General features: G+C 43.8%; 2 protein-coding genes across 2 annotated transcripts in view; both read left to right on the top strand.

Annotated features, from left to right (window-relative positions):
• The window catches only part of SGK2 (serum/glucocorticoid regulated kinase 2), a 477,666-nt gene that overhangs the window by 360,829 nt on the left and 99,721 nt on the right, over positions 1-17,116 (top strand). The gene's annotated exons all lie outside the window — the stretch shown is intronic.
• SRSF6 (serine and arginine rich splicing factor 6) lies at positions 1,879-7,985 on the top strand. Its single transcript, XM_083746314.1, has 6 exons — positions 1,879-2,267; positions 2,617-2,765; positions 4,239-4,360; positions 4,574-4,782; positions 5,193-5,276; positions 5,456-7,985. Exons 1-6 carry the CDS (start codon positions 2,161-2,163, stop codon positions 5,817-5,819), a joined length of 1,035 nt encoding a protein of 344 aa, XP_083602440.1. The 5' UTR covers positions 1,879-2,160; the 3' UTR covers positions 5,820-7,985.

Raw genomic sequence — 17,116 nt, 5'->3', positions numbered from 1 at the left:
CGTGGTTGATGGAAGTCTCAGGCTAAAATAGCCAAAATGTTGTATAAGAGGATACGAGATATGTTCTGTTTGGAAGATATATGTAAAAACTAATAAAAATGTATATTTAAAAAAAGAAAGGTGAGTAAAAGCAGTAAAACAGCAAATATACAAATTCTTAAATGAAAATGTTGCTTATTCACAACACAGAGCCAATCTAGATGATTGGTAAAACCTCCTGAGGCTAGTAAATTGCTCATTTCCTACAATGAGTGGCACAAAATGAGCATATTTTTCATCATAGAATCCAATCACATTTTCCCCCTCCTCCAAGGAAGCTCAGCAATTAGACTCTTACTGATTAACCAGGAGACAGGAGTCACATTATGAGATTTAGGTAGGAGTCTCTGGTGGGTTTTCTTAGTGAAGTTAATAGACATAGGAGATTTGCCCATGAAACATGAGGATGAAACCTGCAAATTGAAGAGTATTAAAAAGTAGGATCTTTTAATGTTTTCTGGGAAAGGCCTTAAGAGTTGAATGTCACAAACACATACAGAGAAACCCAAGGGAACTGTATATTTTCAAAATGAAGCAGCGTGTCTGAGAGCAGCAATGACAAGTGCATTTTAATACTAAGGAGGTAATGAATATTAGAGAAGTTTAAATATTTAAAGGGGGGCCTTTGAGAGATCTGCCAAAAGCTTTAAGCTCTATCTAGCACAGGGGCATCAAAATCAAAAATTATTTAGTGCCAAACACTCCACCCAGTAATCACCAGGGGGCTACATCCACAATTTTTTCATCCCCTCCCCCAGAAGCAAGGTGGGATGGAGTTGCTATGCAAGCTTCCTGGAAGGTGGTTCACTTTTCCTTACCAGAGGCGGCATGAAGGTTGGTGCAGTGCAAACACACAAGCAGGAACACTATTTGCCCCACACCATCTTCTCCACAAACTTCATTCCTTCCCCCTCTGCCCCCCCCCCCTCTGCTGGTTAGTTGCTTCTGCCCTCACTACAAAATCACTAGTTTTGATTTTGGAATTATTATTTTTTAAAGTTAGGGCTCTTCCACATTCTGCTGCCCCAGAACTCTCAACCATCACTGACCTTTTGTGCGGAGACTGGGAAAGATCTCAGCTTAAAAGGCTTTTATCAGTTATGTCAATAAGCAAGACAATCCACAGCATCCTATGTAAAAAAAATAGACCGCCTAACATCTGCATTTATGTTTTTCCGTCTTGTCCATTGTTCTTACAGATTATCATTTTATCCTTTTATATATTGCCATGTAAAATAGTTTTCATGGCCTTATCGTCTTTGTCTGCTACTTGTAATTCGGTTTGTAATTCAGTTTTGCTGAAGCGTTATTGTGGAGGATGCGCTGCGTGCGAACTGCTACCAAATTAGGCTTTTATGAGGGGTGGGGTCTTGCGGGGGAGCAGTTACTGGATCCATTGTTGCTTGGTGTCTTGCATTCACCAACCTTGCTTTGCAATAACTGTTACTGGCTCAAAAACGGCAAATGCCTTGTACCGCTGAAGCCATTTCTTCGATTCTGCACCTAGCTAATATTCTTAAAAGTAAATTTATTTAAAAATAATAAAATGAAGATCTTCAGCGGGCACGGAAAGGACAATATACTAAAAGTCCAATTCAGTTGGCGTACTCCGGGGTAAATGGGGTTAGGCGTCACTCTGCGTTTTCGCCCTTTCCTGTCTATCGCTTTCTAAAAGCGAAGCCTGCACGTAGTACAAATCGAACGGCTCTAGGCTCGTGGGCCAACGCGCATGCGTAAACTAGCGATTCTACTACCACCTCACCTCATGATCTTCAACTGCCCCCCCCCCTCCAGGTGGAGCGCAAACTTAAGATACGGCACGACGGAAGCGTCCGGAGAGCTGCGCGCACGCGCACTCCCCATCGCCTCTTGTTCTTCTCACTCCCTCGTTCCACCGGCACCCTTTTGTGACGCCTTCGCACGCCATTGACCCGGCCCAGGCCCCGCCCACCCCTATAAAAGCCCGCGCGGGGGTGGGGCGCCATTGTGCTGCGGAGCAGGCCGCAGCCGCGAGTGTCCCGAGGCCTTTTTGTCCCGCCGGCGCCCGATCTTGCTTTTCGGCTCTCACGCCTTCTTCCCTCTCTTTCCCCCTTTTTTTTCTCCCTTTCTAGGTCGCGGGAGATGCCGCGCGTCTATATCGGCCGCCTGAGCTACCATGTGCGGGAAAAGGACCTGCAGCGCTTCTTCAGCGGCTACGGCCGCTTGCTCGAGGTCGACTTGAAAAACGGGTGAGGCGGCGGGCGGGGAAGGTTTCTTCCTCGAGTGAGGCGGGAGCGAGGTGGGGGGGGGGGCTTGGGGCGCCGCTTCTTCCCCCTCCCGTCATGCCGCGTGGCGTCGCGTTCAAAATGGCGGCAGCCCCCATTGTCCCGTCAGCGGAGGGAACGAGTGAAGCGGAGAGGGAGAACGGAATGGCCCTCCTTTGACAGCGGCGCCTCAGGGACTCACGACCAGGCCGGGCCCGTTGTTGTTCGCGCGTGCCTGACGCCGACGTGCTAGTGTTTATTATGCCTATAAGAATGCCTGTGAATAGACATGGGGACGCGCCTATAGGGTAACTTTCCCGTCCCGTCCCCCCAGGTATGGGTTTGTGGAATTCGAGGATTCCCGGGACGCGGAGGACGCCGTTTACGAGCTGAACGGCAAGGACCTGTGCGGGGAGCGGGTGATCGTGGAGCACGCCCGCGGCCCCCGCCGGGACAGGGACGGCTACAGCTACAGCAGCCGCAGTGAGTGTTGCTCCGCCGCGGCCTACTTCGGGCAGGCGCGCGGAGGCGGGAAGGGAGAACGCGGAGGGGGAGGGATCAGGCGGGAGGGAGGTTAGGCGGGGAGAGAAGGGGGGTGGGTTTGGTCGGACTGGCCCCTCGGGATGTGGGGAAAGCGGAGGGAGGGGACACGGCGGGGCTTGGGGAGGAAGGGATCGTAGGCCCCTGGTTGGGGTGGGTGGATTGGGCAGGGTTACTAGGAGGGGCTTTACTGCACTTCTTCCCCTTTGGGTACATAGCCTAGGGAGTTTTCTGGTGGGGGTTAGGCACCCGCAGTGCCAAGCTGCACTCCAAAAGTTTAGGGTCCTTATTTATTAGGCTGGGGTTTCTCGGGGGGGGGGCGTTTGTGGGGGGGTTGTATTAAGAACTCACTGCTCTTAATCAGAATGCATTCCGTGCAGATAATGCGTAGCAAAAACTGCAACTCTGCGGAGAAAGTTTGTGCTGTGGAGGAGCTAACCTAAAACAGGCACAGCCCTCTTTAAGCAGTATTGTCTTCAGAAGCACTTTGCTTCGTTTTCCAGAGCATAAGTAACTTGGGTCTTTTGAGGGTGGCGATAGCTGACTTTCACAGAAACGCATTATTTTGAATTGGAAATAAAATGACTACATGCTGATGCAAAGCTCATTCTGTTTAGCTTTTCCTGGAAAGGATCTGGGACGCGTCAGACTTATTTATATAATGGTTAAGAGCAGTAAGGCAGTCAGATATCTTTTCTAATGGGTTGTTGCTGGTGGGGGTGGGATTTCTTGCAAATATGTATGTTTGTTTTTAAAGTTGTTGCATGTTCAATTCAAACTTTTTAACAAGTCCTTGATGTTTCAATTTAAAAGTGACCAGTGGGGCTGAGGCTGTGTCCACTGAGGCTAAGATGACTGCCTTTCCTGATTGGCCATGGCTTTTCCATACATTGTGTGACCCTTGCCCTATGACCCTTTGGCTGACCTTACCGGAAGCCATGACGACAGCAGCCTTTTGCCATTAGACGCAGGGTGATGGTGAGGATTCCAAGGGTTAGACAAAACTGGTTAAACTGAACTAGGTGACTGTTACCTTGCGTGTGTTGTGGCCAAACCACCACCAAATACCTCATACTGTGATGTAAGTACTTAGTGTAATCTAGTAATCGTTTTTGTAAAATGTAGAAATGCATGTAATCAGTTAAGTTTTATATTTTACAATGTTCTGTAAAATAAAACTTAGCAAGGTAAATCTAATAAGGAGCAGTCACTCTCTAACAGAGTTTAGGAGCACAGTCTTGTAGGATTTTAGTCTTTGATTTGCCCTTAATATATAAAATGTGGCGAATTAAAATTTTTGTTGCAGGATTAGAAAGATAAAGTCCTACTCCTGTAAATGCAATTTGTGAACTGAAGTAAATAACTTTTCATTGCTTTTATACAAGGTTGCTAACTTTGTATCTTTGTATGATAAAGGTGGAGGAGGATATAGCAGTCGAAGAGCATCAGGAAGAGATAAATATGGACCACCTGTTCGCACAGAATACAGATTAATTGTTGAAAACCTTTCCAGTCGCTGTAGTTGGCAGGATTTGAAAGTAGGTTGACACAATAATCTTTTCTCTTTTTTTAAAAAAAAGCAAGTTATCAAACAGCTCTTTGAATCCCATAAACTTTGAAGAATGACAGTTCACTTTGAAAAGTATGTGTATTGAGTTTGTTGAACTTGCTGAGATTTTTTTTTCTGAAGCTGGTGTAGTGTCCTTCCTATGTTTGTGGAGAGACTTAATACTTCAATTTTTCTCTTTCAGGATTTTATGAGGCAAGCTGGTGAGGTAACCTATGCGGATGCTCACAAAGAACGCACAAATGAAGGAGTAATTGAATTCCGTTCTTACTCTGACATGAAGCGTGCTCTGGACAAATTGGATGGTACAGAGATAAATGGACGAAAGATCAGGCTGGTTGAAGACAAGCCACGGTCAAGCCATAGACGATCTTATTCTGGCAGTAGATCAAGGTATCTTTGGTCCTGATGTGGTTTGTAAGATTTTCTGTGTATGAATTAAATCCGGAAATGGGGATATACAGAAAATTGCAGCAGTTATTTCCCTGAATAGAGAAGAATACACCTTGCAGTGTTGGGTAACAGGGGTCCCCACCTCAGATGTTATACTACTAAAGTTAGTTGGCTGTACTAATGTGTGCACAAGTTCAGATTTCTTTGGATATCTGTGTAAGAATATAAATTTGTGGGAACTTCAGGACATATTGAACTCTGGATTGGGACTTCTGTATGTGCAATGAAATTGCGCTTTTGTCCCCAGCACATCCTTCTCAGCAGATTTGGGGGGGGGGGGGAGAAGAAAAAGAAGTCCTGTTGTGCCAGTGGTGCATGGTGCCCAAATAGCTGCTTTGTTTCTTTTTCAGGTCCCGTTCTAGAAGGAGATCACGTAGTAGAAGTCGTAGGAGCAGCCGCAGTAGATCCCGTAGTGCCTCAAAAAGCCGATCTCGGTGAGAATTTGAATTTATCTGTCTTGCCAACAATGCATTAGGAGGCGTGTCCGATAGAAATATTCTCCTAGCTTAAGTGCTCACACTCTGCATTGGTATTTAAATTACTAAGCGTCCAAACAAATGGGCTTCTATGTGTAGACTTGCAATAAGTAAATAACTTTTGTTCTTTTGAAAAGCTCTAAATCTAGGTCTCGAAGCAAAGATCGTTCACGCTCCAGATCTAAAAGTAGAAAGTCGAGATCAAAGAGCAAGTCTAAGATGAAATCCGATAGGGGTTCACAATCCCGCAGCAGATCCAAAGAGAAGTCTGAGAAGTCTCGCAGCAGATCCAGGTCTGTGTCTCGATCGCCAAAAGAAAATGGTAAAGGAGAAGCAAAGTCTAAATCAAGGTCAAGGAGCAGATCTCGTTCCAATTCGCCAATGCAGGATGAACCAGCAAAGGCACGGTCAGAATCCCCACCCAAGAGGAATGAATCGCAATCCCGGTCACGATCACATTCAAAATCCCGCTCACGTTCACGATCCAGTTCACAAGATTAATACTGGAACTCATTTCCCTTTTCACATGATTATGGAACATTTGTATTTCAGGCCAGGGGTCTTTTTTATGTTAGTATTGGCGAAGGTGGCCTGCTTAGTTGCAGAAAGAAGCAGTCTGAAAACCACATAAACGAGGCGCAAAAGTTTGAAATATCTAAAACTTTTTATGAAAGTGGCAAAGAGCAGGAAAAAATTACCTTTTTGTAGAAATTAGGGCAAATCCTTGATTATTATTTTTTAATAGTGCCCCATCAGAAATCTGGGGAGTGGAAAATGAGTTTTATATAAAATCTTTTGAGTGCAGAAGGTTTTTGGAAAGGTAACTATTCATAAATTTTTCCGTTATTTAAAATTACTGGAATTAATAGGCTATGGCTTGCTTCTAAAAGTGCATGAGAGCCTTAGTGAACAGGTCAGAGATGCTTATAAAGCTGATAAGCCAACTATGAGTTTGAATTGGAACATTTCTTCTGTATTGTACCCAAACTTGCCAGAAGTTACTTCTTTGCTCCTTTGTCACCATCTTGAGGCAGTATTGACAACCTAATAAAAATGATCCTCTCTAACTTTGCATGCTGCAGTTTTGCCTAACAAAATAAAGCTAACATCAAGTGAAATTCAAGGTACCACATTACTTTTTAGTTGCCAAGTTCTTTGGTTGGTTGTTTTGTTGTCTTAACTGCTGCCACATTCTGCATCTCAGTTATAAGAGGTTGCTAACTTCCCATGAAATTGATGGCACTTGATGAAATTTCTTGTACTGAACTTAAGTTCTAATGTTAATGGGTAGTCAAGAACTAGATTTCCCATTATGATTTGTGCAGCTGGATTAGAAATAAAATCAGTTCCCCTAATGTTTGTAGCAAACCAGTTAGCAACAATAACAGAATATTAGCACAGCCGTGTAACCTTTATACAATGTGTAGTTTGACTTGTATAAAATTAAATCATTGACCAGTGTTTGTAGCATAGCTTTATTTGCTAGATGATGTTATAGAGTAGTCTAACCTTAGCTTTGGTATGCGAGTAAAGGAAATTGGAAATGGCCTGTGATGTTGGTCTATTACAAATGTTATCACAAATGATTTAATACTATTTGAAATGGGAAACAGATTCCTCTTTTTACTTAGATTGTTTATCAAACTTTATGCTTTTTTTGGTAAACTCGTAACAATGTCTACTCTTTAGCTGCCATTTAACAGCAATCCAAGCTCTGAAAACTGAAATAGTTCAGGTTAGTGCAAGTTTCACTAGCCCCACAGCTCCCCTGATGATGCTTAACAATCATGCAAGAAACTGGTCAGCCCCTGCTCTTTACTTCAGCTCTAGTGATAAGCTGATACATTTTCAGGGACCTTATTCTCTAGAATCATTTGTATTTTTCTGACCTATAATGAGAGCTCCATAAGGTTGATTTTCTTTGTGCTTATGAAGTTATTTTATATTTTGCGGGGAATAAGCATGTTCAGAGGTGGTGTACATGGCCAAAAAATACAATACATCAAAAATGCAGCCCTAAAATTAGAAACTGAAGCAATGCAGCATACCATAACGAAATACCTGTTGAAATACAGTATTCAGCATAAGCTTCAAGCAGGAAAAAAGGGGCCAATTAGGCCATAAGCTAGAATTTAATTGATCCTTCTCTTGAATTAATGTGGAAGAAGGTCTTAATAGCCCTGATAATTCAGTTGGTCGAGAATGCTGCACCCAGAGGTAGGTGTGTGGCTAGGACTCCAGATTATTCTTTGCCAGTTTTTATAGGTTCAGTTTAAGGTGCCAATTGCAGACCATGACTGAAATTGTTCAGAATAAATAGACTTTTAACTAGTGTGGATCATTGTTCAACAACTATGTCAGGATTGTCACATAGGAAACCTTACTTGCTGAAAAGCAAAACTGGGTACATAAAAGCAAATAGATTGAAGCAGTTAATATGTATTTTGCCAGGACATCTGAATGTTTTCAGTCGGAGGAATTACTTTCTGATCAGCACCTGTAAGGAAATAACCCTTATCATAGCTACAGATATGTCTTTACAACTGCCATAGATTCATAGTTGTGAAGTCTTAAAATGTGAGTTGCAATAAAAGCTTGCATTGGCGAAGCTCTCATCTGTTCACCTCCAGTGCAAAAAAACCCATATAAAATATTTTTTTCTCCACAGCTTGCTACCTGTGTTCATCCTAATTTTACTCTGCTGGGGTTGGAGCAAAGCATGGCTGTCACTGAAATACTTCATACACTTTTAAACAAATCAGGCAACATCTGAATATATCACAGTTAAAATTCGAATTTCATATAATATTCACCATTTCATTAAGCTTTTATCTCACATTCTCACAGAGAATCTAGGAAATAGCAGACTTTTCAGCATAAAGTCAGGTAATTGGTGGAATTAAGGGGGCATGTTTGAGGGCTAAGCCCTCCTGACTATTGAAACAAATTTAAAAATAGAAACAAAACAGTTTTTATTTAAAAAAATCTGCAGTTGATTAAAATCCAGATTACAATATTATGAATACAATCCAGCAAATAAATTTTTAAGGGCTGCTTGAAAACTAGCAAAAACAGCCCTGCATGCTCCTTTTAAGAGAGTTTCAAAGTGGCTGCTAGTCTGATGAATCTTGAGGCAGGCTTTGGAAGTCAAACAACCTGAAGGCATCAGCAGTTCCATATGGGTGCAGATGCAGCATTTAAAATTGCATGTTCCTATTCCATTTAGGAAAAAGTGAATGGCAATACTACTACATCCTACTTAAAATGTTTTTCCCTACTCATTAACCAAGATGGCTTACAGGTGACTTAGTTCCACCTCCTCCCTTTCTAAATACTATTTAAAGGCAAACCCATTCTGATCACATTATAAAAGGGTAAAGGGGACCCCTGACCATTAGTTCCAGTCATGGCCAACTCTGGGGTTGCGGCGCTCATCTCGCTCTAAAGGCCGAGGGAGCCGGCGTGCAGCTTCCGGGTCATGTGGCCAGCATGACTAAGCCGCTTCTGCCGAACCAGAGCAGCGCTCACATTATATCAGTCTGGTATTGATGCAACCTGGGCATGTGTTAATGGAAACAAGGCCGTGTTCTGTTGATAGGCTTGAGTCTAACACATTTGTTAATTTGTCTAACCCTCTCTTAAAGCTGTGCAAGGTGGCCATCACCACTTGGGGGACAAATGCCATAGTTGGTTATGTGAAGGATTGCCTTTTGTCTCGATTGAATCTTCTAACATTCGGCTTTATTGGTGGCCTGGGGTTCAAGTATTATGGGAGCTATACTAGAACTATATATCGGAATAAAACTGCTTCTGCTGCCTCAGATAATTTCCCAGTACCTTGGAAGATCACAAGCAGGACATGAATAGGCTCATTGCTCCACACAGGAAACCTCTGGATATGGGGGTGTGAATTTTGCTGTTGTGGCTAATAGTCATTGATTGGCCTAATGATCATACAATTTGTACAGACTGTCTAAAAATCCAGAACAGGCAATCACCACCTCTTGTGAATGCTGCATATTGTGGACACGCTGGCCTGCTTTGCATGCAACACTGCCAGTAGTCTTCAACTTTTTCAAGACCTGGGAGCAACCTTTAACCCAGGCATGCATTTGGAGACCCATTTCTTAATGCCGCTGTCCCATGACCTGGTTGGTTTCAAACCAACAAAAGAAGAACAATGTGCTAAACAGGGGTGGGGAATCTCAGCCAGAGGACCAGATCCATATCTCTCTTCTTTGTCAATGTTGCACCTGTACAATGTGAGCTAATGGGATTGCTTTAAAGTAGTGAAGGGCCTCTATGGGAGCTCAGCAGATAAAAAGGTGGAACCCACAGATAACGTGCTGTAATAAATTCCAGGAGTTTTCTGGTTCTGTTTACTTGGGTCAAGGCTGTTCAGCTGCTGCAGCATCTCTTGAACTGGGAATTGCCCAGCTCACAGGTTTGAAGGTCTCCCTAAGTTTTGAACTAGTTCTGCAGATGGCTGCAGCCTTTGCTGTTCGACCTAGGAAGTTCCTCTTGTGAGGTGAAAGGCAGGATTTGCATCCATCCAGCCCTCGCAATGGCTTCTCGGTTGGAAGAGGGCTGCTCAGAAACTGGATATTACTGGTCTTAGTCTGCTAACCCAGTTTTCCAGTCCTGGTTTCTTCCAGATGTTTTGGACAACTCATCTAAAGGAGGAGTTATAGTCCAAAACATCTGGAGGACACCAGGTTGCAGAAGATTTATCTAATCACTGTGTCACATTGGCTGTGTGCATATACAGTGGTACCTCGGGTTAAGTACTTAATTCGTTCCAGAGGTCCGTTCTTAACCTGAAACTAACCTGAAGCACACTTTAGCTAATGGGGCCTCCCGCTGCTGTGCTGCTGCTGCACGATTTCTGTTCTCATCCTGAAGCAAAGTTCTTAACCCGAGGTAATATTTCTGGGTTAGCGGAGTCTGTAACCTGAAGCATCTGTAACCCGAGGTAACACTATACATTCCTCACTTATGATAGTTTTGAGGGTCTTTTTCAAAATCCAATACTTCCCTACAGAACATGGGGGTGCACAGTCTTTCTCCTCTTCCTTGGTCCCTTCTGGCACACAGGATGTCCACATGCAGCATGAACGGTCCCACTCTACAAATGGGAAACTAATAGTTGGAAAAACTCTTTCCCCCCCCCCCCCCATCAACTGCTTTCACATCTCTGAAGAACAGTTGTGATTGAGCTGGCATCGCATCCAGCACATGTAATTACTGCTTGCTTTATAAATCAAAGAGGAAAGGATAAAAGCATAGCAATTTGGCTTGCCATTAAGAACAGAATTCAGGAACGCTTAATAAGGATGCCCTTGAGGCTGGATTGTTATATCAATGTAAAGTTAATAAAATGGTATTCAGAATTAAAATAACAAATTGACTAATGCAGAAAGTCAACATTTCTGCATTACGACCCATTGTGTTACACTCTCTGTCTTGAGAGACAAGTGGAACTATGGTTTAGAATTAGAAATCTTTTTAATTAGCAGTCTTCAAAACTCTTCAGAGTGCATTGGAGGGGATTCTGTTTCAGGCTTCGTAAACTTTAGCATCAGTCCACGAGCTGTCCTAACCAGGAAGCATGAGGCTTGGTGTCCTGTGCACCTTTTTGGAAAACCAAGGAATAATCTGTCTTCCTCCAGCGGTGAAAGAAGATCAGTGCTGGAGTGAGGAGAGAGCAGGATTGCATTGCATTTCCTTGCCCCATGCTTCTCAGCAGCACTTTCCACACCACACCAACTCAGTCTTCCTCTCCATACTCGCCTGGTTATCTTTATAAGCAGCTGTCCTTCCTTTCCTCTGGCAGCAGTGAGCTCTGCCTGATTGTGGGAGGTCAGCGACTGCCAGCGTAAATGAGGCACTGCTGCATTAACAAGATAGCTGCAGCTGGCGAAGGGAATGGGCTGGTGTAGGACTGCCATCCCCTCCCTGTTCCTGGACTCATAGGGACACACAATGGCACACATTGTCCCAGGAGATGTGGCGGTGGCGGCAGCAGCAATGGCTATTTCTGAAGACTGGCAAAGAGGAAGAGGCACACACCCCTCTTCAAAATCCAACACAAAATGCTCTTGCAATTTATGAAAAACCTATAGACCACAATCGCATAAAAACAAGGCAGCACACAGCATAACTGTTCCAGTAAAAGCAACAAAAACATCAATAAATTTGGGTTGTTAAAAATGAATTCGCATTGCAAAGAATAAATGCACGTCAACTGAGTAACACAGTTTTTAAAGAAATGTCTAAAAGAATACATGAATGGTTCCTGTGGAATCTCTACAAGCAGTTCCACAGGATGGGACCTGCAACAGGGATCAGTTTCTAACAGGCCAATAAGCCTTCAGGAGTCAAGAGGATTTCCATGATCAAGACAGATGGTCCTGAAGGTGCTTTGCAACAATGTTCATGCAGGAACTTTGAACCTGGCCTAGTAGCAAATTGAATACACTTGCTGTTTAACAATTCGATCTTGAATTCATCCAAGCTTAGACATTTGAACCTTGGCTGCAGCAAATCTTAAAATGTTTTGATTCATTGACCAAACTGAAATCCGCCAGGCTGAATTCAGTGCATGAGCTCATGCAACTGAATGTCCCCTTCCTCTCCTTCCCCTTGCAGCCCTCGGTAACATCTGCCAAAGTCTGCTCTGGAAGATTGGGGCGGCAGGCCAGGAGCTGCAGAAGGAAGGAAGGAAGTCTTGTTTGCTCCATGTTGGTTTCCATCCTATGGTTGGTGTCACCAGCATTGGCAGACCTTGGGGTTCTCGCATTTCAGCAGTGCCCTGTGCAATGATAGGCAGTTACACCCACACCCTGAGTAGTTGTAAGGGAGATGGCAAGCAGATAAGGCTGGCAGAGGGTTGGGCAGCTCCCTGTTTGCTCCATTTGCCCTAATGGGCCAGCCTACACTGCATTTGGTGCTGTTTTAATTCTGTGGTTGCACTTTAGGCAATTGATTTAGGCAAGGCACAGATACACCCCCCACACACACACACATTTTATTTATTAATAAATGTTATATCTCTAAGGAGCCCAGGGTGGCACACATATCCTAATTGATGTGCTCTTTAATACAAGTTAATTAAATAAATATCCAGTCGTGCTGCAACCTGTAAAAGTATAGGTTACAACTTTTTCCTCCCAAAAACGCTGTGGATCACACTGTGTGTTTCCAAAGAGCTGTGACACCTGAAAACTGTTCCTTTGTCCCAAAGAGATTGCATTCTGGTCATCTTTCCCCTCAGCCCCCTTTCCTTTTGTGGCTGTGTTACACATATTTGGCTTTTCAGTAAATGCATGGCAGGCACAAGATGAGATGTTAACCATTATTACTCTAATTATCAGTGACATAGCATGTTAATGGTTTTTATCAACAGTGCAATAATTAAGTTTTATTGTATCTAAAGCTATTTGCATGCATATCCAGCAATATCTGCTGTAATTTACCAGTGAGGTTTAGATAAATGGGAAGGGTCCTCACTTTGCCCTAAAGCTGCATGAGGGAAACACAGTGAACGGAATACAAAAAGCACTGCAATATATTTAGACTTTAGATGATGGGAGTTCCATTGTATGCAGTTTTGTTTACCAATCATGTATGGCTATCATCTCCATAATGCAACAACAGCATTTCAAGGTCAAACCAATGAGCCAGCTATCCCGGTATTTTATACAGTGGTACCTCGGGTTACATACACTTCAGGTTACAGACTCCGCTAACCCAGAAATATCACCTCAGGTTAAGAACTTTGCTTCACGATGAGAACAGAAATCATGCTCCGGCAGCGTGGCAGTGGCGGAAGGCCCCATTAGCTAAAGTGATGCTTCAGGTTAAGAACAGTTTCAGGTTAAGAATGGACCTCCGGAACGAATTAAGTACATAACCCGAGGTACCACTGTATCTGGTTGGTTTAGTCTGACCCTTGAGTCAGTTGGATTCCAGAATTCCCTGAGGAGTTCCCACCCCCTGATATTGATGGCATCCTGCACCCTTTGCATTTAAAATTCTTGCCATGTCAAAAGCTGAGGAACAATATGTTGGTCATGGCCAGTGCTTTTCTCAGGTATGTTCTCCCACAGCTTTCCAGTCCAAGTACTTCTGATTTAGTGACATTCTCAGGCAGATGGAGCCAGGAGGGTAAGTTACTAAAACACACATTGTATTCCACTACACACAACGCTCAACCACTTGCCACAGAGTTAACTTTACATAGACTGCTGTGGCAGCTGTAAAAAGGTAAAGGGACCCTGTGACCGACTCTGGTGTTGCGGCGCTCATCTCACTTTATTGGTCAAGGGAGCCGGCGTACAGCTTCTGGGTCACATGACCAGCATGACTAAGCTACTTCTGGCAATCCAGAGCAGCGCACGGAAACGCCGTTTACCTTCCTGCAGGAGCGGTACCTATTTATCTACTTGCACTTTGACATGCTTTCGAACTGCTAGGTTGGAAGGAGCAGGGACCGAGCAACAGGAGCTCACCCCGTCACGGGGATTCGAACCGTCAACCTTCTGATTGACAAGTCCTAGGCTCTGTGGTTTAACCTACGGCGCCACTCGCTTCCCTTGTGGCAGCTGTAAAAGGTAAAGGTAAAGGTACCCCTGCCCGTACGGGCCAGTCTTGACAGACTTTGGGGTTGTGCGCCCATCTCACTTAAGAGGCCCAGGGCCAGCGCTGTCCGGAGACACTTCCGGGTCACGTGGCCAGCGTGACATCGCTGCTCTGGCGAGCCAGAGCCACACACGGAAACGCCGTTTACCTTCCCGCTGGTAAGCGGTCCCTATTTATCTACTTGCACCCGGAGGTGCTTTCGAACTGCTAGGTTGGCAGACGCTGGGACCGAGCAGCGGGAGCGCACCCCGCCGCTGTGGCAGCTGTAGTTGCCCTTAAATCTGTAAAGAGCCAACCTAGTCAAGGTGCCGGGGATGATGAACAACCTGATGAAGTTTATGCTTGTCCACCATTTTGCAGACAAAGTTGCACAATCTCCTGCTTGCTGTGGAATCTCAAGGACGTGAGAACTTGGGGCTCTCAATGCTGTGTCTGGAAGTGACTCTGGACATTACCTAGAAGACTGAAAGAAAGAAAGCCACTCTCTTCCTCTTTTAATACTTCAAGGTGCTGTCCAAAGTGACAACTTTCCACCTCCCATGTGTGCTAACTGGCCCAAGCATCAAGAACCTGGACACTGATGTGTGTGGAGGGGAGCAAGTAGCTGCTACAGAATAGTGCTGTGCTGAAATCTGTTCTTTGATTTCTCAATCGTTTTCTTCCTCTGCTAAAGAGGCACCCAGTTTTCTGCCTCATTCTCATGTCACCTCGTTGCAAAGCAGCAGAGAGTGGTGTATATATTTCCAGTAAACATTTCTTCAGCCTCCTATCAAATGTGTTAATCCTGCTTTCAAATTAAATATAATGCTAGGGAGTTTCACAGGTGATGCTAAATATATGTATTTAATTTCTCACATTTGTGAATTAGAAAGTGCAGTTGATTTAAATACAAGCCTTTCACTTTGTATAGCCCATTTCATTCTGAAATGATGCATTCCAAAGCAGGGAACACTAGAATACATTACAAATGTATTGTGTTAAAAGGGAGGACGGGGAGGAGGAGTCATGCACTTTGGTTGACAATCTTAAGATCATCGACTCATAGAATTATAGAGTTGGGAATGAATTCTGGGGGGCGTCTAGTCCAACCCCCTGCAATGCAGGAATCTCAACACACCATCGAATTTGAAACCATACCTGCTTTGTTTTATAAATGTCATCAATAATAGTAGATCTTTTGGGCATGATTTGATACTATCATGAGGGCTGGGGATATACGATGAGAAGACCTGGTTGGGTGTTTTTCAGGACCACTCAAATGATTACAGTCATTCCTAGCAGGGAAAGGATGATAGCAAGCAATTGCTATCTTCCTGCCTTCCTTCACATTGGGATCAGTGTGGCGTGCTGCAAGACCCCATCTTGTTCCCCCTACATTTCAATGTACAGTCGTACCTTGGAAGTCAAACAAAATCTGTTCTGGAAGTCCATTCGACTTCCAAAACATTCAGAAACCAAAGCGCAGCTTCCAGTTGGCTGTAAGAAACTCCTGCAGCCAATCAGAAGCCGTGGAAGCCATACCAGACATTCAGCTTCCAAAAAATCGTTCAAAAACAGGAACACTCACTTCCAGGATTCGATCATTTGGGAGTCATTTTGTTTGGGAGCCAAGACATTTGAGATCCAAGGTATGGCTGTATATTATCTGGCTGTTGGATAACACTGCAAAAAAAGGGGGAGGTCCAGTGTTAGTGTTTTCTGATAGCACTAAAAACTTCATTATAGCTTTTTACCCAAAACAAGGCTTGGACCCAGCTACCCAATGACTGGGTACAGATGATCCAGTTAATGCTGAATATGGACAATAATAAAGGAAGCCCTTTTGAACTGGGAAAAATAGTGACTCCTGTTAGTGACAGAATACTGGCTTCTTAAATTTGAAATATTCCTGGATCCATTGCAATAATACCTGAGACTCCAAGATATATCAGAGTCTCTTTGAACGTGCTAAAGAAACCATGAGAAAGAGAGTGGGTTTAGGGTTTCTCTCCCATCTCCTGAAGTCCAATGGCGGTAGGGGAGAATGATACAGGGAAGTTTTTAATGTGTGATGTTTTAATGTATTTTTAATCTTTGTTGGAAGTTGCCCAGAGTGGCTGGGGAAACCCAGCCAGATGGGCAGGGTACAAATAAATTATTATTATTATTATTATTATTATTATTATTATTATTATTATTATTATTATTATATAGTTGCTCCCCACTGTGAGGTGTATATTTTCTTCTGAAACTGGGTGGATGCATTTCTTTTCCCTTTCAATGAGAGGCAGAGAGAGGAATTGTGAAGCACTATTGCCTTTGCACTCGCTGCAATATCTGAAGTGGTTGGTTATCAACTTGAAGCTCTTTTCAAATCCATTTGTGGGGAAAGCTGTAATTTTGTTGTAGGATTCAGACTAACAATTGTATTCCAACAAGATTACACTTCAAAACATTGGGCATAGTTATTGTAACGTGCTTGATATAAAAGCTCCAAATGGTGAAGGAAGCAGCAGTCCCAACAAAAGTGCATTTAACCAGGGTCTCCATGGGCTTTCAATTGTTTTCTAGGCTACTTTGGATCTGTGAGTGCTGCTTCCACATGGCAGCCGGTGGTGGACTTGGGGCTGCTCATGCATGCATCTTTTGTGCGTCATTTCACATGACAACATCCTCATCAAAATGACATCCTATATTACTGGAGCTACTGAAAAAACAGAAAAACAAGAAACTCTCTAACCTTTCCAACCTACAGGCTACAAATCAAAACAAGATCAACAATATTGTCAATCTCTCACAGCAAGCACTCAGCCCAGCTGAGGAATCAGTCCTTTCACGTGGACTGTCATTCTGCCCTGCCAAATCCCCACACATGATCCAGTTCTGCGGGGACTTGGAAGCATTTTTCCGCCGTTTACGCCTGAAGGAGTATTTTCAACACACACAACAACAAGACAAAGCAGAACAAGCAACAACTTCACAACACAACACCTCTCAACCCACTGGAGAACAACAACCACCCTCCCAACAGAACACTGACCACCAACTACCACCGAAAAAGTGTTACACAAAAAGGGACTCCACATGGACCCCTCCTGATGGACGCAATACCACACTGGACTTGTACATTGACTGCTTCCGCCACAGAATCCAAACAGATGTGACCAGAAAACACCATC

The sequence above is a fragment of the Podarcis gaigeae genome (assembly GCF_964106915.1).
Source record: "Podarcis gaigeae genome assembly, chromosome: 6".
Classification (NCBI taxonomy): domain Eukaryota; kingdom Metazoa; phylum Chordata; class Lepidosauria; order Squamata; family Lacertidae; genus Podarcis; species Podarcis gaigeae.
The sequence above is the reverse complement of the archived record's forward strand: the minus strand, read 5'-3'. Positions and strand labels throughout refer to the sequence as shown.